Here is a 24,366-nt window from a genome sequence, read left to right as displayed (position 1 = left end):
CTCTGTGAGGTGGCAGCCAAACAAGCGACATTAAAAAGGCACCTTAACTAGCAGAATCTGCTCCCTGTACGTTTTTGAGTCATATTCTCCAGCTCTACGGGCAAAAACAAGTTTTTATAATTGCTAGCACTGTAGCCAGTACAGCTCAAAGCGCAAATTGCAGCTTATTCTGGTAATATACATACATTATCAGCTAAGTCCCCCTTACAAAATCACTGTCAGTATCACTAGTGATAGCACAAGAATCAGAAAGCATGATAGGATTATGAGACTGCTTTCTGAGTTTTCAGAACCTTTACATAAGAAAAAAAAATCACCTTCTGATTTGTGAATGTGGCTTAAGTAGTACCTGATAATACACAGAATATTTATGGACAACAAAGAAAGAGGAAACCCATGCAATCAGCTTTTTTCTACGGCCCACTTTCTAAGAAGAACATGAATACACTTTGAAATTAACTCATCTGTTTAAATGGGAGAAGCAGAATATAGTAACAATGAAATACAGAAGAAAGCACCTGCTATGCAGTTTGTCATTCCCTGTGGAAGTTTTGCTACACAGTAAAACCAGCTCTAATCAATGTTGCCATTTAATGGCAATAAAATAGCAAAATCAGCTACTATTATTTTTGTGGTCTCAAGCACTTCAAAAGTTCTTACTCCAAAATCACTTTGCCAATGAAAAACATGACCCTGAAAGATACAAACAGTCACCCCCCACAGCTCCCCGGCTCCTTGTGCCCCTTCCCCAGCCCGTTTAAATTTGGACTGCAAGTATTACATGTGGACTTTATCAAGGGCAATAGTGGAACACCTACTGTATCAGCAGGCCCAGGAATTTCATCTGACTATCCACCACTGTACAGTTCAGATTTTATCAGAGTGACTACTGCTTCCACAGAGCAGAAATGCAAGTATGTAAAACACAATGCTAAGTTTAATGCCTCTTTCATGCCTGTGCACAGAGCTTCCACAGATCAGGACAGGCACACTCCTAGGTGCGAACAGAATTACGTGTGCTGCTCACATGCTGCCAATCGCTCCAGCGCAGCCAGCTCAACCTTCCCATGCTGGCTGGAGTGCCCATGAGTGCAGGGTGAGAACACTAGGCTGGGCAACAACCCAAAGAAACCTCTGCTCATTTTTTGCCCTTTTTCTGACTCTGTCACAACTCAACTACAATTTTTTACAAACACATTGTAAAGAACATATTCTACTGGCAATCAAAAAGAAAGAGATGAAGCAGCAGCCCTGTGGCAAAAGCAGAGTCAGGAGATCTGGATACTTTTCCTGGCTTTGCTTTAGACTTCGTGACTGACCTTGACAAGTCAGATACAGACAAATTCCACTCTCTGCTCTGTGCAAAGGGTCCTGCCTGCTTCCCAGGGAGAGTGGCTCCACTACTTGTCTGAGCAAACACACACGTGGATGTGCATGTACACACAGAAATACAAACATTTGCACAAGAGATGAGTCCTGAAATCCAAAATTCCTGTCATTAACACAAAGCAAGACATCAGCTTAATGAGAGAGTTAGGAAGGAAAATGTGCAGGTCAGGTGTTGTGGAGCATTTTGATAATGAAGTAACAGATGTGCAACTTTACTGGGTGGTGTTCAAAGGCCATCTTTCCTTGCTCGTGTCTCTAAACGCAAGGGAAATATCGCCGACATCATAGGATGGTTTTCAGGGCTAAGCTGGCAAATATTTATGAGAGCCATAAAGTTTGTCAGAGAAACTACACTTTAGAAAGACAAAATGTTACTGCTAGGCTGCCAGACCTGCAGATGTGCCAAGTTTCTATAAATCCCACCAGATCCAGCATTTTTTTTCTACAGAAGTTCATATCTTCTCTGTAAAAAAAAATAAACACCAAAGAGAAATAGGTTTGGTTTAAAACCATCTACATACTGAATATACAGAAGTTATTTCTCTTTCTCATTTCTCATTAATAATTAGATCTACTCATGACTATACCAAGATCTTCTTTATAGACTTAAAAAGGATTGTGCAGAGTAACTACTGGATATACAAAGAACGTTTTGATAGCCCAGGCTTCCACCCTCCTTCAACAAATGACCCAAGCATCAAGGTGGTATGAAAATGCAGTGCTGTCACACTGTATGGGCATCTGATGGCACCAGGTGAGATCTGCCAACACCAGCCTCAGACCCCTGCCAGGTGTGAGCTCCTTTCTGTACCACACACCATCCTCTGGGCTGGGAAAGCCCAAGAAAAGGGAGGACATGCTTTGGCAGATGGCCCAAGGGCCAAACCCTGAACACAGATGACCCATTCCCGGACAACCCATGCCAGTGTCCCTTCCCCTGGCTGTGAGTGGGCAGCAGGGTCTCTCCCCATCCCCAGCTAAGGGCTGGCTCTGCAGGGAGATCTGCCATTTCTCCAGCCACTCTTTGCAGCTCCATCCCCTCTGCCCCACGGTGCTCCCCAACACTTGAGCTCCCCACCCCACCTCAGTTCGCATCTCCTCTCACGCTGGGGGGCCTGCAGCTCCCTGAGGGGCTCTTTGTAGAATCATAAAATCACAGACTGTTAAGGGGTTGGAAGAACCGAGTCCCAACCCCCTGCCAGAGGCAGGGACACCTCCCACTAGACCAGATAGCTCAAAGCACCATCCAAGCTGGGCTTCAACACTTCCAGGGATGGGGCATCCACAGCTTCTCTGATAACCTGTTCTGGTGCCTCACCACCCTCACAGTAAAAAATTTCTCGCTAATATCTAATTTTCCCCTCTTTCAATCTGTACCCATTACTCTTTGTCCTATCGCTACAGTCCTTGATGGAGAGTCCCTCTCCAGCTTTCCTGTAGTCCCTCTCAGACACTGGAAAGTTGCTGAGTTCCCCAAACAACCTTCTCTTCTCCAGGCTAAACAGCCCCAACTTTCTCGATCTGTCTTTTTAGGGGAGATGCTCCAGTCCTCCTATCAACTTCGAGGTCCCCTCTGGACTTGCTCCAACAGTTCCATATCCTCCTTGTATTGGTGACACCAGAACTGTAAGCACTGCTACAGGTGGGGGTCTCACAAAGACGAACCCCCCTCCAAGCTGTGCCGCCCCGGGGCTACTCCGCTCCCCGGAGGACAGCGGGGCCGGCAGGGAGGGCAGGGGCCGATCCCCGGAGGACGCGGGGCCGGCACGGAGGGCAGAGCCGATCCCCGGAGGACGCGGGGCCGGCACGGAGGGCAGAGCCGGTCCCGGCCCCGAGGCCCCCGCACACGCCGGGCGGGGGGCGGGACCTTCCGGTTCATGTCGGCGCTGGGCTGGCGCGGAGGAGCAGCGCGGCCATCTTGGCTCGGCCGGGAGCGGCAGTGGGGCGGGCGGGGGGCAGGCAGGGAGGGAGCGGCGGGCGGGCACCCACCGACCGTCGGCAGCCCGTGGGGCGCCGGCCTTCTCGGAGCCTGGGGCGGGTCGCGATGCGAGCGGCGGCGCGGTGAAGCGGGGCCCCGGCGGGGGAAGGAGAGGGCAGACCCCCGGGCGGCGGGCCTGCGCTAGCCGTGCCCCGGCGGCAGCGGAGAGAAGCCGGGCTGTGCGGCGCCCCGCTGCCTCCTCCACCCGCCCGCCCTGCGCTCACCCCCTCCCCCCCGGAGCCGCTCCCTCGCCGCCTCCCTTCCCTCGGCTCCATCCCTTCCCTCGGCTCCATCCACTCTCCGCTGGATGAGGCGACCCCCTCCCCGCTGCTGACCCCTGCGGACCCCGGCTGTAGGATGAGCCCGAAGGACTCGGAGGGGGCGAGGCCGCTCCGCTCCCCGAGGAGGATCTAGTGGGGGGGCACCGACGCGACGCCGCCCCCCGCCAGGCACCTCGTCCTTCATGGTGGCTCCCTGCGACCACCATCTCGGAGCAGACGCGCAGCCCGGGGCCCGTGTGTGTGTCTGTGCGCGCCGCCGCCGCGGCCGCCCGAGTGAGGGAAAATGTCCACTCGGACTCCATTGCCCACGGTGAACGAGCGCGACACCGAGAACGTGAGTACCGCGGCCGCGGGGGACCCCCCGCACCGCGCCCGGCCCCGCACCGCGCCCGGCCCCGCCGCGGGGGCATCGCCCCGCGGGGCGCTGTCAGCAACCGCCCGCCGCCCCTACGCTGCCCAAATTGCCGATTTATTCTGAATTGATTCTTTTTTTAACCCCTCCACAGCACGGTTCGCCTGCTCCGTGGCGTTTGCGGGCATCCCTCCCCCTCCCAAAGCCGGTGTCCCCTCTTTAATTCCCCCTGTACTATTCGAGTGTGGCAGGGTGGGGAGGATCGCGTTGGTTATGTCGGTAACGGGGATTCGCGGTGGGGAGGGGAGCTCTGGGGGGCTGCTGCCTTCTCCTGATATGCAAACTTAACTGCTAAAGCACCCGAATAAACCTCTGGTAAACAGATGGGAATAATTCAGCTTGGCTAGGGGTGGGCTAGGTGACCTAGATAATAGGCCTCTTCCCTGCTTAATTTGCAGGGTTCCCGATGGTAATGACGCTGTTAGGCTAGTCACCTGTTCAGATTACATTAAAAGGGTTTCTTTATTGGAATTGCCCTTCGCGCAAGGGAGCCTATTCCCTTTACACTATTCCCCCCCCCCCTTTTTTTTTTTTTTTTTTACCTTGACAAAGCCAAGGTTTAGGAATTGACACTTTATTTACAAGATTAAGTCAGTCACAAAGGTCGTATGCTAAAGGAAGAAAGAACAACAAAAAAAAAGTAGTCCTACCACATGAGCATATAGCAACAAACGAAGCTCGGCAGGAGACTCCCTTTCTGCAGATAGAAACTATATTTCTCCTAAGTTAAAACTTACTTGATCCTGGTATATCCTGTCTGACCATTTTCTGCATGGGCTGTGACATGTCCCCAAATGATAAACAGAAGGGAGTTGTCACTCAGTGTAGTCTGAAATGAGTTGATCGGTGAACTTTGTATTCAGCTTTTTGTAAAGGCTATCTGATTGTTCTTTACAAGATAGATGCTAAGGTTGATGGAGGAGGCTTTTCTATTTTTTTTTGCGCAAGGGCTTCTTATGTTTTGGACTGGCATAAAAGGTGGAAACTTTGGTTAAAGATCAGGAAAAACTGTTGGATTGTTCCAGACCATAAATAGTCCGAGAAAAGTGATGGTAGCCCCATTGTTTAAAACAAGACCAGACAAAGCGTTAGAAAACATGCTGCATGGAACAATTACTGCATTACTAGGGATTTAGATTTTATTGACATAATAGGCACTTCTGACTTCTGTGATCTTTATTTGTTTTAGCACTACATGCAACCTGCAGGCTAAGGGCTGAATTGAGCAAAAAGCCAACTAAGCATATTTGGTTGTAAAATCTCAATGAGCTTCCTGTCTTGTGGAAGAAAATAATTAAAATATTATGCGGCCCTTCCTATGCCATGGGGAGAGTTGAAGTTGAAACATACTCTACAAAATACTATGCAGAGTTTATTTGGATAATTGTTTTCGTGTATAACAAACCTGACTGGGGTTTTCAAGCTTCATGTGAATGTATGGAGGCCACATAGTAAACCATTTTAGAAACTGTTCAGATCAGATTCCCCAATTAATTCAGACTCAACTGTGGATAACTTAACAGTGGAAAGACTTAATATGTACTCGAGGAGACATAATTATTCACAAGCTGTGTGTTCTAGCACTTGAAGTTAGATTTTTACATGTCTTCCACTTAAGGCACCTTGTTCTCACTTCAAAATATTGGTCTAACACTTCTGTTTAGTTATCTTCATAATTTGACATACATGGATTGTCTTGCTTGCAGATGAATTGCCTTAGGTTTAGAATAAGGCATATTTTTCAATTGCTGTATTCTGTGCTGGTGTCCACAGAAATACCTGTGGGTAGTGACATTGACAGGGCGTGATTAATCCAAGTAACTCACCAGATCCAGCGAGCCAAGCCCCCCCCCCCAGTGCGATACCATATTCCTCAGGAAGTTCTCTGATGTTTTGGCCATCACCTGTCTAGAAATTTACCAAACTGTCTTCTGTTCAGCCTTGCTTAAAAACTAAATTTAAATCTAACATTTAGTCTGTGTGAATTACCCCTACAGCTGTGAACATCAGGTCTCTTTTTTAATGCCAAATGCAATAATTTTGATACTTCAGCTAGCTATTCTTCTACCCCAAATCTGGGTGTGTTGTATTGGCAAGTAAATTGAACCTTGATTCATTCTCTTTCACATAAGAGAAGTCTAATTAGTTAATATTCAGAGGACTCTTTGAAGCGGCTTAGGAGGTGTCAAGGTATTCAGCTCGCCTTTGGGCCATGGTTATGGACCCCATTAATGCCTTCTCTCTGCTTGGAAGGTTACCACTGCTGACAAAGGCTTGGCTGGTGTTGAATCTGGTTGAAGTGTGCTGATCATAGCTTATCCATGCCTATACTTGCAGTTTTGAAAATGAAGTTAGCCTCCAGAATGACAGTGAGTGTAAATTATCATTGTCTGTGCTTGCAGTTAACCACGTTCAGCCGTTGGCAGGTCCTGTTGATTAAAAAAGGTGTAATTGCCAGTACTTGATTTTTATTTTTTTTTCCTAAGGCTTCTTATCAAGACATGCTGAAGTGGAAATACTGTCACAGTGACTGTCCCCAAAAGCTACTCAGAGCTACCAAGCCCTTAGTGCCTTTGAGATTAAAGAATTTGGCTCCGAGTCACCTGGTTTTGAGAGGAAAGGCATCCCAGATGATCTGTGATCATAGGAACTTCACACTTGGACAGTTGGAAGCTGGCTGTTGGCCTGCGATGAGCTGGCTCCTCACTGCAGAGACAGAGCAGCTCCTCTCTGGCCGTGTCTTGTGCATGAGTGGCTGCCAGCTGCTTAGGGGACAGAAGTGCAGGAGAGGATCAGATCTTTTTCAGAAATATCTGAAATAATCCTACATGTGAGAGAGAAAGCAACAGAGACAGCAGAGACCTCCTTCATGCAAATCTGGGAGACAGGATAGCCACAGAAGAAGGACTTCAGATGACAGAAGAATGAGTAAACCTGTTTTACTAGTGATGAGAAGGAAGGGAGAGAAGATGGAGGAGAAAAGAGTGTGGAAACACTGTGGGAAAGGAAGATAGAAGGTGGAAAACAAAAGATGAGAGGAGTCACAGAGGAATGTGCATATGGCAGGATGGAGGACAACCAGTGACAAAGAAATAGGAGCAGAAGGAGCAAGATTGTGAGGAGTAGGATAACTATTCATTAAAAAAAATATTCAAAGAGTGGGAAGATGATAGCAAACTATAGATAGAAACAAGGAAATACAGGTGGTATGGAGGTTGGAAGATTACTTCTTTTAACAGCATGAAATAGAAAAGAAAAATCTTGGATTAAAGAGTTTAATTAAAACCTCTGTGTTCATTGCACAGCTGTGTTTTTTTGGGGGGAGAAAGGGTAACTGTTTTGAATGTGTTGGTTTTGCAGGCCAATCTGAGTTAAAAATTTAAGTAATTTGAGGAAAAGCAAGACTAAAATACACTCTTATCTCCATGACTGTGCCTAATGTGAAAAATTTGCTATTGAAAAATGCCAGCATGATGGCAACTGTGCTTGCACAAAAGGATTCTGTGCAGCAGAAGTATCACCCTTTTTATTTAAAATAATTTAGTAAAGGCAGGGTTAGGTACAGAAATGTATTTTAAGATACTGGGAAAGTTAGTGTAGTATGTCTTGGTTTATTACCAATTAACTATGAAATGCATTAGAGCATTTGCAGTCAATATGCAAGCTTGCATTGTTCTATGTATTATTTATCAGTCTTCTCCTATTACAAATAGATCTGTAATTGGAATGCTTTCTTCCGTAGCATGAAATCCTGTGGGTTTTTTTAAAGAAGGGACTGAGGTTCCTGTGGCCAAGAGTTGTGACAGATTTTCTTCTACAGGACCATCTACATTCTTCCATATTTTTCACCAGTTGTAATAAATGTTCTGGTTTGAATTAAGTCAGGGGAAGGTGGCAAAATAACTATAAATAAAAAATATTTTAGGAATTCAGCTGGGATGTATTTCTTAGTGTCAGAACTCCCCAGAGCAGAAAAAAATGCTGATGCCTGATAGGCCTGGTACTGTGTACTCAGAAGATACCTGGTGAGGCTGTGCGACATTGCGAGTCACCAGCTGCTAGGATTTTCACATTTTTACAGTGAGACATTTAATTTTTAGCTGTGCTGAACAGCCTGTGCTGTGGTGTTTAATCAGTTGGTTTCAGTCAGCTCGCACTGATGGGAGGCTGCTGGGGGCATCAGCCTCGGATGCCTCTTCCCACCCGCGGTTTGTGCCAGCATTAATTATTGTGGGGCTGTGTGACGGGTCTGGTCAGCTCTGATCTGACTGCTATAAACCCTTGAGAAAAGTGGGGTTATCTCCATTCTGTGGCTGCAAACACAATGTCCAGTGCAGGTGGGGAAGGTTAGAAATGCTTCCTAGTGTTTTTGTTTTGGTTTGAATTAAGCCAGTCATAGCACAGCACTCTAGGGCTAAGGTAACTTGAGTTACATCTACAAACAGAGATACATATTTATGACAGTGTAAATTGGGATGGTTTGTTCCTGGAAATAACCTTTTTTTTTTCCTTTTTTTTACATTAGTTCAATAACAGATACGTAATTACAACTGCAAATGGCGATTTTTTGTTCCTGGAAACAAACTTTTTTTTTCCCTTTTTTACATTATTTCAATAACTCAGAAATAGGTTGCGGGACCTTACTTCAGAAAATGTTAACAAAGTTAGACTTAATTCATTAGTAGCACTGAATGTGACTTAAATTGTGGCCTTAGAAGTAGCAATCTGAAAAACAGAACACAACTACAGGAATTGCTGAAAGAAAATAAATGAGAGGAAATAGAGTATTTAGTACATTGAACTTCATAGACTTCCTTGCCTTTGTTACCCACTCACCTGGTATCCTTACCTGCTCGATTCTCCATTTTAGTTCTAGCCAAAAGACATATTCATGTTGATGTAAGCGGACAGTTCCTGTTGACAACATGTCTCAGGTGACTCAAGTCAAAGGAATTCAAAGAGTGGAGGCATTTGTCTCTCCCGATCTCCATTTCATATGATATATAAGTAGCATGTGTCTGCAACTTCCTCTTCTTTTCAGTCAAGTAATGCTGCCTCATGGGTGTCAGCCAGATCAAAAATGGAGGTCACTTTTTTTTTTAGGCTCATGGCATATCAGGGTTGGCTCTGCTTAGTGTGGAGATCATCTGCCACTAAAATTCTTTAGAACATATGATAAATAGGTGCATACTGCTCTTAAAATATAAACCTGAAAGATACTGAGTACACCTGTGATAAGGATGAAACCCCTGGGTTAAGAGGAATTCTTGCCCCATAAAGCAGCAAGTTGCTGAGCTCTGTACGTATATAAATACATATAAACAGAAATTGACTTTCAAATAAAATTTGTTCCTGCAGGGTTAAAGCCTAAGCAAAGTTTTCTATCTGCAAGCTCAATGTGGTTTTTGAAAACCAACTGTGAGGTGGTTGGGTTTTTTTCTTTTTTATTTAGCATGTAATTACTGACAGTGATGATTCTGGAAAAAACTTAGTTGGCAGTATTGTTGATGAAGAACAGAATATGGTTGGCTCTTTAGCTATTATTCCCCAGGCTGATGTCAATAAATATCCATTTTAATCAGCAGTAAAGGAACTTTGGCTGGAAAGATATGATGAATGTTAGATCTTGATAATGTGAAGCAACAAAAGAGCTTTTAAAGAGCTTTTGTAACCGGCACCAGACTTATCTTTTTGATTATATAAGCAGGATTTCTTCACTGTTGTGTTGTTCAGTGCTAATCATGGAATTACAGATTCACTCTCTTTCATATGCTGTATAGACCATGAACCAAATCCTGCCAAACACATTGCAGAGGCTGTAGTGGTTTTACATGGGAGGACCCTTGAGCCAGACCCTGTTTGTCTGCGGGGGGAGCATCCTTCCTTTGCTGACGACTGTTAGTGCTTTGCTGTCAGCACTTCCCCACTCTGGTCTTCAGGGCAGTGCTGCACTTGTCACTAGCAATTCCCACCGCAGTTCCCACTGCTGGTCAGTAGCCAGAATTAGGAGTGTGCAAATGTTGCTTTGGGTAGCAGTGTTCCCTCTGCCAGGTGAAAGTGTTCTGTATCCCTACTGTCTGGCTCCATCAGCCTGCCCACTGTAGGGAGTTGCATTGCTGTGCTCAGTTTGAGCTGAAGCTGCTATGTCCTGAGTGTTACTCCTGGTTTTTTTTCATTAATCTTGCCTTCCTCACTGAGGTGTGGAGGAATTAGGAAATGTGTGTCAGATGTATAGCTTCCATGTGCTAAAGCCTGTTTACTCTTCAGGTTCCCCCTTTAAACTGGCGGTTTGACAGATCTGACCTAATTAAAATAGCCACTCATTTTCATGAATGTCATAGCAATTACATGAATGAACACTATGATAGGCTGAGAACTGCACAGTGAAATCTTCCCCTTTTCACAATGGAAGCATCCAAATTAGTGTTTTCTCTCCCTTAACATTTTATTGTATTTCTAGAAGGTCTGCTTTGTCTCCCTTGATGAATTCTGACCCTTTGAGTTGTTCCACTTGATCACAACATCCATAATGGTTGGGCTGTAGCCCATGTCAGTGAATAAATCTGCCCTCGTGGGTTGATAACTTCAGTGCCACTTTAGGTGGATAGCATTTTTCTGTGTAGGAGATCCTTTAAAATTTTGTGAGATGGAAGCTGTGACTGTTTACCCTTAAGATTGATTATGGAGCAAGCTAGTCTAAAAACTGCCTTTTAATTATATGTGTTGGAAGCAAATAATTGGTTATGCAAACATTAACATATGCATACTGGGTCTGACAAAATCCACCTCACTCCATATCCTGATTTGTGCCTTGGTCACTGGTAGGAGGGAAGTAAAATCAGGACAAGTACAGGACATCTTCACCTGACATGTTCCTGTTTTATAATCTAGGAAAATAATATAATATTTTATAATACATGATTATTTAGGGAATCCCAGAGCAGTAACTGGTATATAAACAATTGTGGTTGAGTGTTTGCTGTGGCACCTTTTGGTGGCTGCCAGAAACGTAAGTCTCTGTTTTGACTTCCCAGTAGAATTCCTTCGTCAGCAGTTGCAGGATGCCCTGCTCTGCTGGTTCAGGGATATCTGTGCTCAGGAAGATGCTACCTCTGCGCATATCCTTAGGGCTGCCTTTTTACACTGAGTAGTACTCAGCAGTTTGTGTGTTCTTAAAGATGCTAATGAGAATGGGAAATAAAATACAACACATTGTTAGGAAGCGCTGCAGTGAAATTTTGTCTTGACATGTTTGATTTAAAATATTTCTGAGTTTTTTAAAAAAACAAGCTATGGTATGTTTCCTGGTAAGTTTTTCTATAAATACGAGTGCTGGTGGGGAGTACACAGCCAGAGATTACCATGTGTTTATATATTGTGTGCCCAGGCTAAGGTAATGAAGCAATCTAGTGTCTCAAATGTTCATCATGTCCTGGAATGCTTACATTATTAACATTATAGGTTTTAAGTAGTTTTTTCTTATTACAGTTAAAAAAGCTGAATGAAATGAGGCTGACATGATAGTTACTAGTCTTGACAGCTTTCCAAGAAATTCTGTAATATCACTTTGTACTATTTCATACAGAGGTAAGGTAGCAGCTAAGGTAATAAACATTCCTAGAGACTTTAGTAAGATTAAATTTTATTAGTTCATTTTGGCTGATCATAAGCTAGTTCTCACTATTGTATTAAATACATACTTTTAAAAAGTTAATGCCATTTGTACCCCCCCATTTCAGAAAGAGTTTCCTATTTACTGTAATTAAACATTGATTTTTGCAGGTCTTGGACATTCTGATTTCTTACTGTTTTTCAGCTCTTCAAATGGATATCAGATTCTGTCTCTTTCAGGTTTTTCCTCAACTTCTGGCACCTTCTTAAGCAGTACAAGAACCCTGATACTAGTCATGCCCTGCCCTGTGTGTTTCTAACACTCTGAATGTTAAGATACCTGAAACCATACAATACTGGATAAAACTAACATCTACCAAAAAGATTTCAGTTGTTGACACCCTCATACTTCATTTGCTTTTTACTTTTTTTCCTTTTTTTTCTTTCTCTTCATGCTAATCATTATCTGGCTATGAAAGGATGTCGGCTCATCATTGGGGGAAGGCTTTTGCGAAAAGGTGGGTTTTGTGTTGTGTTCCAAATGTAGTTGGTCTTGGGTTCAGTCCCTTCCTTGCCATAAGGTCTCTCACAAACGGAGATGTTTTACTTCATTTCCTTCTGGGTTGAGTAATAATAGGGTGGGGCTGAGGGGAGGAGGAGAAAAATGTTTTGTTTGGGTTTTTTTTTAATGACAAAGGTTGTCCTGGTAGCTTGAAAATGGATGGTGCAAAAAAAAGAACAAACCTTTGAAGTGTTTAAAAGATTTTTAAATGGGATCTGATGCATGCCAAGATACCGAAGAAAGGGCTTTCTTGTCATGAGTGGATTTCAGGAAACTTTTAAAAGAGGTGGTGACTGGCAAACCTGAAGTCACACAAAGTACCCAATCTCCTTGCTTCAGTTTCCCTCTACAGTGTAATGGTCTTGCTTTGCACGAAGACAGATATTTTGGGAATCATTCAGCCATGGTGAGTTCATTAGCAAGTGTTATTCTTACACAGAAAGCACCTCCAGGAGAGGTGCTTCTACTCACCTACCACAGTGTTTGGAAACTTAATACAAATAAACACACGCTTATTTTAAATCTTACATTTTTAAGACAAACCCTGTTCCTTCTTAAAACCATATAAATTGTGGACCTGGAGAAGAAGCCTGAAATTAAACAGAGTTTGGGGGGGGGTCAGTGTAGTGAGGGAGGCAAAATCTGCAGATTTGAGGGTGCGAAGACCTGCACCTCAGTTTGGAGTGCAGAAGATGCTATTACCATTTCTCCAGGCTGAGATTGGCGCTGTTAATCTGTTTGCTGAGGAAACTGCCCTGGGAAGTACTTGAGTACAGCCAGATGCTATACAAGCCAATGCATGATTTGAGCTTTTATTGGACCACCTATATTTTGCTTTTTGCCCACACCATTGAGCTTTCCATCTGCCTATCATGGCTTCTTGAAAATGATTCGGTTGGAAGAAACACTTTCATTCAGTTTTGAGTTTATGCTCTTCCTTCATTTCCATATGCAAAAGAAAATCCATGTTGAAATGGACAATCTGTTTTCTGTGGTTTTTAGAAAGCTTGTTGTCTATCCAGTATAATAATGGAACTGACAGAGGAAGGACTTGCTGATAGATTTATTTATGTAAAGTGGAACATAGTCTAAATTAGATATGGTTGCAAATGGCTGGATTTCTACAGAGCGAAACATGGCTGTGAGCAAGTCAATTGGAGAGAACTGAACTGCTTAGGAACGCACAGCTTGATACTTAAAACCCACGGCTGAAAAAAGTCATATTCTTGAAAAGAAATAATCTGGGTTAGGGTGGAAGTGCAAACCTCCATACAAGGAGATTGTGTTCAGTTTATCAACCCTAGTCGATAAATTAGTTCACAGCTGTTAATTCCTCCCTTTAAGTGCAAAACTAGGAAGCATGAAAAAAATTATAGGACACACTAAGTAGTTTCTCAACAAGAGGACAGTGAAGCTCCCAAGACACATTAACTGGGTGGTTTACTATGTGGAATACAGTTTGTTAGTATAACAGGATCTTTCTTTTGCCTGATAGTGTTTATGTGAAGTAGGGTATGAGTACAATCGATTTTGTCTAACCTGTTTTCTGGCTTGGGTATATGTGGTACCTGATGCCCACATCTCAACTGCTTCTTAGGCTAGCTCAGGACTAGCAGTGTTTTAGTTCAAGCACAAGACAGCACAGCTACTCTGTTTTCAGAGTCAGCTGTGTGGTTCAAAAGCAGTTGAATTCAAGTTGTTCAATCTGTCTGCTGGAGAGCCTAAGCTAACAAGCCCTGCTGGGAGGCAGTCTGGCTCCTACTTAAGCCAGCTTATGCTGAGTGCCCAGGTGTAGAAGGGTTGTAGTTCAAATAGTTCTGATATGCTTCTTTTTCTGAGGAAAGTTATCAACTCTGTGAAGTGCAATGTAAGTAGTACAGTTGTATTCCTGGGATGCTGTACTTGAACTGAAATGAACCTTCCTCTAATATATCCAAGAAATATCCTCCTGGCCCTGTACAGAACATCCTGGTCCCTGATCACCAGGGGTAGCAATGTAGGAGGATGTTAGCATCTAGCATCAGCAGTTGCTGCTTTTTTCTAGCTGGTCTGAATAATTTGACACTAAAAGGTACAAACGGAGCTGACAGAGAAGTTCTCTGCATTGTATGTTGCAAGGTTTGTTAGAAGTCAAAGTTTAGGGAAATACAGAGGATTGACGTTGCTGTGCCAGTACACACAGGGGTGGCTAAAATGGCATGAACAGTCAGCACCAGCCTGACATTAAGGACATGCAAAATACTGAAATTGTTAATATAGGGTTTCGCTGGCTTTAATAGTTCCTTCAGTTGTTGATTGCTCGTCCTTCCTCTCCTTGAGAATTACTGATTGATAAAACACTTACCCAGTTGTTGTAGGTCCCAAGATATTATTGAGAACACTGAATTATTACCAAGTCTTGAATTTTTACTGGATATTGAACAGGTGTGCTTCTTGTTCGTATGCCAGTTATTAGTGGTTTGGAAGAAACATGTTCTCTTGCTCCTGAAAACTGGGATAAAATTGCTAGAATATGAAATAGGGCAGGATGGGCCACTCATCAGGAACACTTGATACTCTGCATGAAGGGAAACTTTGCATTTCACTTCAGCCAAATGTGATCGTGCATGTAAGGATCCAGGAATGGGAAGCAATAATTCTTGAAAGAGCTAGGGTTGGTGTTTGGTGGTCAGGTACAGACAGTCTTCTGCAAAGAGAGTTAGTTCTGCCCCTGTGAAATCAGTGGGGTGTTGAACAGAAGATGCAGCCTCTGTGTTCAGTCCTGTTGCACCTACTGTTGGTATAGTGGGTCTGTGTCCACCATGAACACCACAAAAAGATGTTGGAAAAATAGGGGAGGGTTCTGAATGGAAGTACAGGAAATGTTTCCTTGTCTTTAATCGTTTGTACAGCAGCCTGTTTAGGGAGCTCAATGTACATATCACTTACTAAAGTGAAGGGGTATTGTGGTCACAGAAATTAAGTACCTCTATGGGAAGTAGAAATCTAGTGGCAATGCAGTAGCCAGGCAGTAAGGAGAAGCTAAAGCCAGATTGATACTAAAACATTGTGTGTGGTTTTTTAAAATAGTAACTATTGAAACAATTTTCCAGGAGTTGCCATAGGCTCTTATCAGTAGCATTTCTTAAATTAAGTGAATGTGTTTTTAAAAATAATTTGATCACAGCTGTTGCACTCAAATTAACAAATCAAGGAACCTAAGATGTGAGAGTATATGGTCACAAGGTTACATCAGGCAAGTGAAACTTGCCAAGTGTCATGCAAGCTTGGATTTGTTCATTTGTGCCTGGACCATGGTTGTTAGCTCTTGAGGTGTGATCTCATCCTCATGCTACAGTGATTTTCAGACTGAGTGTTGCTGTCTGCCAGTTTCTTGGTTGTCCCCACTGGGTTTCAGCAAGAGGAGTGGTAGTAGAAGAGCAAGATCTGGGGTTTCTGGGGTGATTATGAGTTTAACGTGTCATCTTTGGTGGACACAGATACTTGCTCCACATTTGCAGGCTCCTGAGCATTTCTAACTAATACTTTAATTAGTATGATTGCTGTACAGAGCTCAACCATGATTTAAGAACATAGGAGGGCACCTGCTCTTTCATAAACAGCCTATCAGGAAATTAAAAAATACTTTAATCTTAACCATTCGATCTAAAGAGTAAAGACTGTTACAGATACAATATATAACCATTCTTTTTTGCAATTAGTAGCTGTTCAGGGAAACGGAGTGAAAGGAACTTAACAGATTGCAGTCAGATCTCTGTAATTGGTTTTCAGCCTATCAATATCCAGGGTTTCTGTACATTAGGTAAGATTTCTTCCCTTGTTCTCCAGGTCATCCTGGATATTTTCAGTCAAGTGGATCTGTAGGAACACAAGTTTAGTACCGCAGGAAAGAAAAAAACCCTTTTATTAGCTTAGTATAAGTTGTCCAGTAAAGGTTAAAAATTTGTGCTCTTGGAAAAGCTTTTTTTGTGTTTCCTTTCCAAAGGCTTTCCTGCACTAGTTAGGCACAGTAATGCAAATGGGAAATAATATCAAACACCTCCATGTTTTATAACTGATCTGGCAGTCCATGTAAGTTACTTAAAAATGCTCAACTGTTGCTGCAGTGCAGGTGATGTTCCACTGTCTTTACCAGGTGACGAAGTGGATATTGTATTGTGAACTGGGCACCACTTTATTGCCCCCATCAGAACAAAGTTCAGTGTGAACGTGAAGTTGGAGTTGGATCCTTTGAAGGTTTCTTCAAAGGCATTGCTGATGTTTTTGAATGTTGTATGCTTCTCATCACTGATGTGTTTTGTCTTTATTCCTCAGCCTTACCCGTGTATGTTTTTGTTGCAGCACACGTCCCATGGAGATGGACGGCAGGAAGTTTCCTCTCGAACTGGGCGCTCTGGAGCTCGCTGCAGGAACTCCATAGCCTCCTGTGCTGATGAGCAGCCACATATTGGAAATTACAGACTCCTTAAAACAATTGGAAAGGGGAATTTTGCAAAAGTGAAACTGGCAAGGCACATCCTAACTGGCAGAGAGGTAAAGTGGTATGGGTGTAAACAGCAGTGAGTTGCTGTAGGTGTGAAGGTTCTCTTGGAATAGCATCATCTAAGCCTGTGAGATAGAGCACATTTTACTAGAGATATTGCCACTGATGTAGAAAAAAGCAGAAATTGAAAACTAATTTTTAGTAATGATTAGAAAACAATTTCCCTTGGAAATGGTTTCTTAAATTTGTATTTTTGACAAATTCTCTGTCCAGCTGAATTATGTTAAAGTTTGCTACTAACATTCTTGGATAAATCCTCCATTTTCGAAAAACAGATCAATATACAGCAATTAAATAAGCTTGTGGGAAGGACTGCCTCTTAGTGTCTCTATACTGCTGGGCTGTATTGGAGGGGAAGTCGGGAATGAGAGCTGAATGTTGACTTAATTATGTTCCAGGTAGCCCAAATGCAGTATTTTCTTGCCAAAGCAATGTATCTCCCCAGAATCCTAGGGTGGGTCATCCCAGGGTGTCTGCAGTGCCGGGCAGCTTTGGGAAGTTGCTTCAGTTGGTTCAGAGACAGTTTGTGTGTCAGTGACGGTTTGCTCAATGTGTGTAGTATAGACAAGCTTTCTCTTGCATCTCTTCTTGGAGTCTAACTCAGCTCCCTTTTTAGTTTCTGCGTGCCATTGCAATGTAATTAATCACTTGCACTTAATGGTGGTTCTGATTTGGTGAGCTGTAGTCCTGTTTGCTTGTTACAAGATGGTGTTTCTTGGTGCTGTTTTATTTAAAGCAACTCTTAAGTACTGAAAGAGGGAGAAACACCTTGCTGACCTTTTCTTGCCAAACCTGTCTGATGAAGTGAATGTTTGCTGATACCAGCAAGGACTTTTACAGAAGCTGTGTAGCTGACTGCAGTGCTTTAAGGGAATTTCTCTTTTCTGAGCTAATACACAGTTCAGTAGCAAGAACAGAGGGAAGAACAGAGGGGACATCGTTTTGCAAGAGCTGTTGGGAAGGATTTTTTTTTTGGCTGACAGTTCCCGTTGTCTTCTGATGTTAAAGTTACTTTTCATTTGTTGAGAAAGTTTTTGGTTAACTCCTTTCCACTTAAGTTCCCTCCTTTTTACTGATACTTAAGATAGGATATGCAAGTAGTTGGTTAGTGTTTCTTTGCTATTATTATAGGTATAGAACTTGGAGATAGAGATGTGTCGCACTTTGCAAAAAGCGAAGTACATTTTCTTTTCCTTGCAGATAACTGCGTTGACCTCTGGTTCATTATTTTTGTTCGAAATTTCTACAAATAAAGGGGACAGTGTAAAATCTTTGGCTAAATTTGGAAATGTTCATGTACTAAGTTTCTTCCACTCTCATGGAATTGATGTGGTTCAATCAATTCAGAGCATAAACACTTTCTGGGATGTGATCATTGGAATGAGTGTCATTCCTTAGAAGGGAATAACTAAGTTAATTTTATAGAAATGTCTTCAAGATATTTAAAACTTCTTATTTTTCTTAAGAGAGAGATGAGTAAAATTTCTCTGCTTGCTTAATGAACTGTACAATGTTGGTAATTTTAGATGTCTGTGACCAGAATTGTTCACAATATTCTGGACAGCAATTTCCCCAACGTCATTAGTTTACCCTTGCCCTTACAGAAGTATTTACTGATCAAACTTTAGACTGTGCTAGCCTTTCTCGTGGCTGTTAAATTGATGTGTTTTGCTTGTGATCAGCAACAGCACCAACCTTGTGTGTTGTTGAATCTCGGTTTCATTGCTAACTCATCTCCAAGGTTGTTTAAATCAGTTTTCCATTGTATTTGATGGTGCCTCTTAACTCCTTCAACAAACTTAATCATTATGGTTTGACATCCTGTGCCAAGGTTGCTGATACCAATATTAAACAAGATTGGTCCCAAAATCTTGTCCTTGAAAAACTCTTACTCATTTATTTCCAACCTAATATCTCTTTAGCCATCTTTTTTAGGAAAAAACCCAATTCTGTGCACTTTTCAGCTTCTCTAGTTGAAAAATTTCCATGCAGCCTCCTAGATGAGGCTTTGCAATAGTCCAGGTAGTCATATCTTGTGTGTTTCCATAGGGTACAATTAACTGTAGGAAAATATGTTGCATTTAATCCTTCTGTTTCCTTGGTTTTTCCCTGCCAGTTTCGAGTTCAGGAATTTTATGATAAATCAGAAAAAAAAATTGTCTGATCATTTCTAAACCCTGCTCTTCTGTTCTGTTCTTGGTAGATGCTAGGAACCTGTGCTGCAAGAATGCTTTTTTTTTTTTTCTTTCTTCTTTAAAAACCTACTTCTTGGAAGAATTTCAGGATCATATTATCAGCCTGGCCTCAGCCAGATGGCACTTAGCTTTCTGAATTTCTGATTTCCTTCTTTACACACTTGCTCCTGCTGCCTGTCCTGTCTTTGTTCCTATTCTTTTTCCCATCTTATGTATCAAAACCTAAATTAAATGCTTAGTTTGGGGAGTTACACTTAAATGAGTTTTCATCTCTGCTGTGTTCTTGCTGGTTTTGAACCCCACTTATCTTGTTGTTATCTGTGTCTCTGTTCTGAATGTCCTTTTAAGTGACCATGTCAGTTTCACTTTATGGCAATTCTTTATATCTCTGTGCTGAGGACCTTCCAAATCTTGAAGCAGATCAGCACTTTTCTGTCACTTCCTGGGAGGAGGAGATGTTTGTTTAAGCATTCTTTTAGGATAGTTGCTCGTCTCCTTGCATCAGGAGTCCTTCCCTGTGAATTTTCCTGTTGCTTGAGATGAAGATTTCATGTTTCCAACTGGAGTAAGTTCTAGGACTCTTTTTCATTTCCATTTTTAGCGTGTCTGTGGGATGCATGATGAGAGCCCGTCTTCAAATTACAGAAAGGAAGAAATGTTTAGCCCTTCTGGGGATGATCAGAACATCAGCCTGATTTGAGGGGGTTGAATTGTCTTGCAGGGAGTGCATAGCCAGAGATTAGCTTCACTGCATTAGAGCTGGTGTTTGGACACACCATCCTTCTTGATCCTCTGCCTAGGAGAGTGTTATTTGTAGGCTGTCTGCCCTTTTGAAACCACAAGTCTTCATTGTCAATCTGCTTTTCTTAATTCTTTGACTGCAATCCATGTTATTTTCTGTTGTAGTTTTATCAAAGGGTATTTCCTCTGACAAGTTTTTTGTACTTGCCAAAATGAATCTAAAAGATAAGACTACCTTCTGCTCCTACTGAGGTGGCCAAAATTATTATGGATCCTTCTGTTCATTGAAGACGTGTGTTCAGTTAATAGCCAGGGAGTTGAAGTTTCCCAGTGAGGCTGAATTCTTTCAGAATCCAAGTCTGACTCTAAGGAATCTATTGTCATCTTCCTTCTGTTCTTCTCTTGGAAAAAGTGAAATTTTAGAGGGAGAAAACATTCTGAATAGTAGCAGTTTGGCCAATTTGCTCAGTGTCCCAACTTCTGATTTCTTTAACTCCCTTATTCAAATCATGTAGGAGGAATGTTTTAAGTCATGTTATTGTGAATGGTGAAAGCAAACTCAGTTTTAATTCTACTAACGATTTCACACAGAGTATCATGGCTGATGCAGCGGTGTAATAGTGTAGGTGGACTTGCATTCCTCCAGCATTGGCCGTAGCTCACAGTACTTGAAACCATTCCAAATGCACTTTATGGAAAAAGAGCAAAGTTTCTGCTTTGAAAGGCAATTCAGCGTTTTATTAACTGTACTTTAAAAATTCTCCATTTAACTTTCTCAGGCTTGTCAGAACTATTCTTGAGGGCTGGCTGCCTTTGCCTGTGATTTGGAAACCTTATCAAGGCACCTGAAGTTGTTCCCTGTTCTGATGATGGGTTCAAGCTCTCAAAGTCCATGTTAACACATTGTACCCTCAGTGTTCATGTGGATAGGAATTCTCTAAATTCATCCTGCCCTTAAGGCTATAATTAGTGCACTGAACATGCCTGAGAGTCTGTCCTTTGAAAGACTGAGGTCTGTACCTTCCCTATATCCTGAGGGCTGAATTTGTTTGACAGTGTCAGAGACCTTTCTGGTCATCTAGCACCAAGTGCACCCTGAGAGAGGTGAGCTGGTTTTGCAGAAACACAGTACCTTAAGACTTTGTGGGTTCAAAGAAGTTAACATCTTTCAAAGATTGGCCAGAATGGTACAGCCCAGAACACAAATGCAACCTTTTCTGAGTGGAATGCATTTGCCAAGTAAACAGCCTTGGGTAGTCTTGGAACACCAGGTCGCTTTCAAATAACATTATCTGCTTTTGACAAAGGCAGTGGTCACTACATCCAGCATGGAATTATAAGAGATTGCAGGAAGCAAATAACTTTGAGCTATTGTCACAAAGTTAACAACAGGCATAAAGGTAGAGATAAAAATCTTTCTTGGTTTCGAACACAGCTGCTAATATAAAAATACCTATTGCTTAATGTTTTTCTCTCTTGTTTGTATTTTTGAAGTGATTTCTCAAGGTTTTGCAATGGAATTTTGCCTTGGGAAATAGTGATCTTTAATATCAGTAGCTTGCCTTAGAAGAAAATACTCCCCAAAGTAAAAGCATTCTTAGATGGCTTCTCAGTCATGTCTCATCATATCTTGCATCTAGAAGAGCTCAGAATAAGTCTTGAATATCAGTTTCAGAAAACACCATATCTGTTATATAATTCCATGATGCACTCAAGCATTGAACACTGTTCCCTTTACCCCCTCCATCGTGATGATCCATCCCTGTGTTTTTGCACTTGAATTTAGGGATATAAATTGGCTTTGCTGTAAGATATTCTTTATTCCATATGTCGCCAACCCCAAGTTAATGAGGTGACAAAGATAGCACAAAGTGATGCAGGGATATGGGAGCTGTGGCATGGGAAGGAGCAGCGTCTACTGTTTGAGCCAAAAATTGAAGGGGAGTTGAAGGCCTTTGCTTTGCACCAGTGAGGTATTATAATCAGCTGAGTTGCAGCATCTTGCCTCTTTGAGAGGCACCATCTCCTTCTGCAGAGCTACTTCTGGTATGTTTAGTCTCTAATTTAGAAAGGAAAAATACCAATTGGCAAGTAATTCTAGAAAGATTCCCATTTCCTGTTCTACCTCATCCAATATCCAAATTGCATTGCACTGAAGTCTCTGTTGCTTATTCATTCATTGCTTCAAATCTTCAGGTTCTGACCAGTTAGCATGGTACAGAATTTCTCTTTTGCTTATTTTGTGATATTTTTTTTTTGGTTCTTTAATATTTCTGTGCAGCATTTACTGAAAAGATTAGAACAAGTAAAGGAATGTACTTACCCAAAGTGTTGTACTACAGCCAGTGTGTTTTTGTTGATTCCCAAGTGATACTTTTTTTTAATACCCATCAGGGAGCAAATTGACACAAATATTTAGTGAATTTCCAAAGATGAACTTACTTCTTGCCAAATTTTTGTGGAAATGCTTTCAATATGCTCTGAAATCTCTGTTTTTAGAAACTGCCAATGCCCAGTCACTACTGTGTAATCTGTTGTGTAATTATACTGTGTAAATATTATCTGTAGGCACACTGCTCTCTATCGGGGCACTGTCTGATGTTGGAGCTTCCACTGCTATGAGTGTGATGGTCTTAATGTCAAGTAAAAGACTCAGCAAGATTCTCTTCTTAATATTCTTAAAATACCAGGGTTTTTCCACTCTCCTGCTTCTAGTTTAAATACAAGTACATAATTTGCAGAAGGAACTTAGGCATTTTTTGTGTAATTTTCATGTTTTCCATTTCTGTTACTGGATTTGAGCATGTTGTAATAACGCAGCATTGTTCGTGTGGAAAATACTGATCATGAACTCTTCCTTTAGGTTGCCATAAAAATAATTGACAAAACACAGCTGAACCCAACTAGTCTACAAAAGGTATGTTTTTACATTTAATCTTTCAACTGTATTATAACTTGTTCACTTCCCCACCTCCTTCCATTAACCCTGAATGCCTGTGCAGGAGAATCCGAAGCATTGCAAACCTTTGCACACATCTGACTACTGTATTTAATAGCTGGTTTTGTAACAGATATTTTTGACAACCCTGCAGTTGTTCAAGCTGAGCTCGTACGGAGCTGTAAACTGAGCAAACAGTGGTATTTGCCACTTCCTTTGTCTTCCAAGCAGAGCTGACTCTGTAGAGAGGACGTTTGTGGTTTGGTGTCATGCTCCCATGTCTCCTCCATGCCACTCACCTTGTTAAACATAGAAATGCAAAACTTATGTTCTGTCCTCTTAAACTGGCCTTGAAAATACTGCCTGTGGACTGAAGGCCAGGCACTATCTGTGCCTTTCGTGTAGTTTGCAGCAGGAGAGGTGATGCAGTTGTATGAAACAAATTGGGCCATGGCTATTCTGGTTTCTTCCCTCTAGCTCTGAATGTTTAATGTGCTGTTACTGTTGTATCGCCTTATCTTTTTTGGTACAGAGTGATAAACCCTGCTCTTTCATTAAGCAAGCCAGTCTGTTTGGGAGTCCATGCAGGAAGTACATTTAAATGTTACTTTTACTTGGGACTTCTCTAACTCTGTCCTTTTAAGTGCTGCAGTCAAAGGCTTCTTGTTTACTTTTGAGTACTTTGATAAAAACCCCCTTGAAATATTTCTGTTTGAACAAGAGAACACACAGAATTTGCTTGCAAACAAAATGAAAGAAGGTAACTACGGTAAACTGGAGAATATATTTTATGCAAATACTAAAAAGATCATGTGACTAGATGTTTTTATCAAGATTAATGGTGCAAAAGGAAATTGGAAAAACACACAATTTCTTACATTGTATTGGGCTGAGAGGCAAAGAGTAACCTGTAGACAAAGGCTCCATCACCCAAGCAGGTAGCAACTTTGTATGACTCTGTAGACCAGGTAAAAGTAGATAATCTGGTTCCATTTTTCTCAGATTTTTTCGCAGCTTAGTCCCTGAGGTTATTGGTGGTTTCTGGGTAAGCAGGTTGAAAATAAAGTGCAAATTAGATAATGTAATGGATTAGATAAAATTTCTGTGGCAGATTGCAACTGGAAAAAAAAAAGGTTAAATGCATGAAGGACTTGAAAGTGAAACAAAAGCTGTGTGATATGAAGGGGAAACATCAGGGTGTGGGAAGAATGGTCAGAGAGAACTAAAGAGGCCATGTTTTCACTTAAAAATGTAAAATCATAGTCCTTCAAATGGTGTTACTTGAGATTGGGCTGTAATGCCAGTTTGAGCTCATATCAAGGTACAATACAAACCTTTTACAAGTCACAGGTGTTCACTTGATAAAGCCACAAGCTGGAAGTGTACATGATGGGCCTTTGGTAACTGGGTTTCAGCCAGCTCAGTGTCCACTCATGGCTCCATCTCTGTTGTAATTTAATTTTTATTTATAGTTTATAAAATTAGACTATAAAGTGTGATTTGTAGTATGATCTTGTCAATCACTGGATTTCTTAACTGGGAGTCTGGAAGAATAGTACAAAATAGCAGGGTAGATATCAGATCAGATTTGTGGAGTGAAATCGCTAATATGCTTTCCTCTCTAAGCTCATTTGTTGTACAAGCACAGAAAACATTTAGCAAGATATGTCAGTTTTCAATTCAAAAACTGAAAGCAGTTTTATTAAAATTAAATGC

General features: G+C 41.9%; 1 protein-coding gene across 16 annotated transcripts in view; it reads left to right on the top strand.

Annotated features, from left to right (window-relative positions):
- Positions 1–3,353: 3,353 nt before the first annotated feature.
- MARK3 (microtubule affinity regulating kinase 3) overlaps positions 3,354–24,366 on the top strand; it is a 62,796-nt gene continuing 41,783 nt past the window's right edge. For 5 of the 16 annotated variants that reach the window (XM_048307223.1, XM_048307220.1, XM_048307217.1 and 2 more), the window contains exons 1-4: positions 3,354–3,982; positions 12,151–12,189; positions 16,575–16,766; positions 22,576–22,629. In XM_048307223.1, coding sequence (XP_048163180.1) covers positions 3,932–3,982; positions 12,151–12,189; positions 16,575–16,766; positions 22,576–22,629 — 336 coding nt within the window. In that variant the 5' untranslated portion in view covers positions 3,354–3,931. The remainder of the gene's footprint in view (positions 3,983–12,150; positions 12,190–16,574; positions 16,767–22,575; positions 22,630–24,366) is intronic. The other 11 variants (XM_048307231.1, XM_048307226.1, XM_048307228.1 and 8 more) reach the window with 5 other exon arrangements.

Source organism: Corvus hawaiiensis, chromosome 6 (assembly GCF_020740725.1).
Source record: "Corvus hawaiiensis isolate bCorHaw1 chromosome 6, bCorHaw1.pri.cur, whole genome shotgun sequence".
NCBI classification, from domain to species: Eukaryota; Metazoa; Chordata; class Aves; order Passeriformes; family Corvidae; genus Corvus; species Corvus hawaiiensis.
This window is presented reverse-complemented; position numbering and strand designations above follow the sequence as displayed.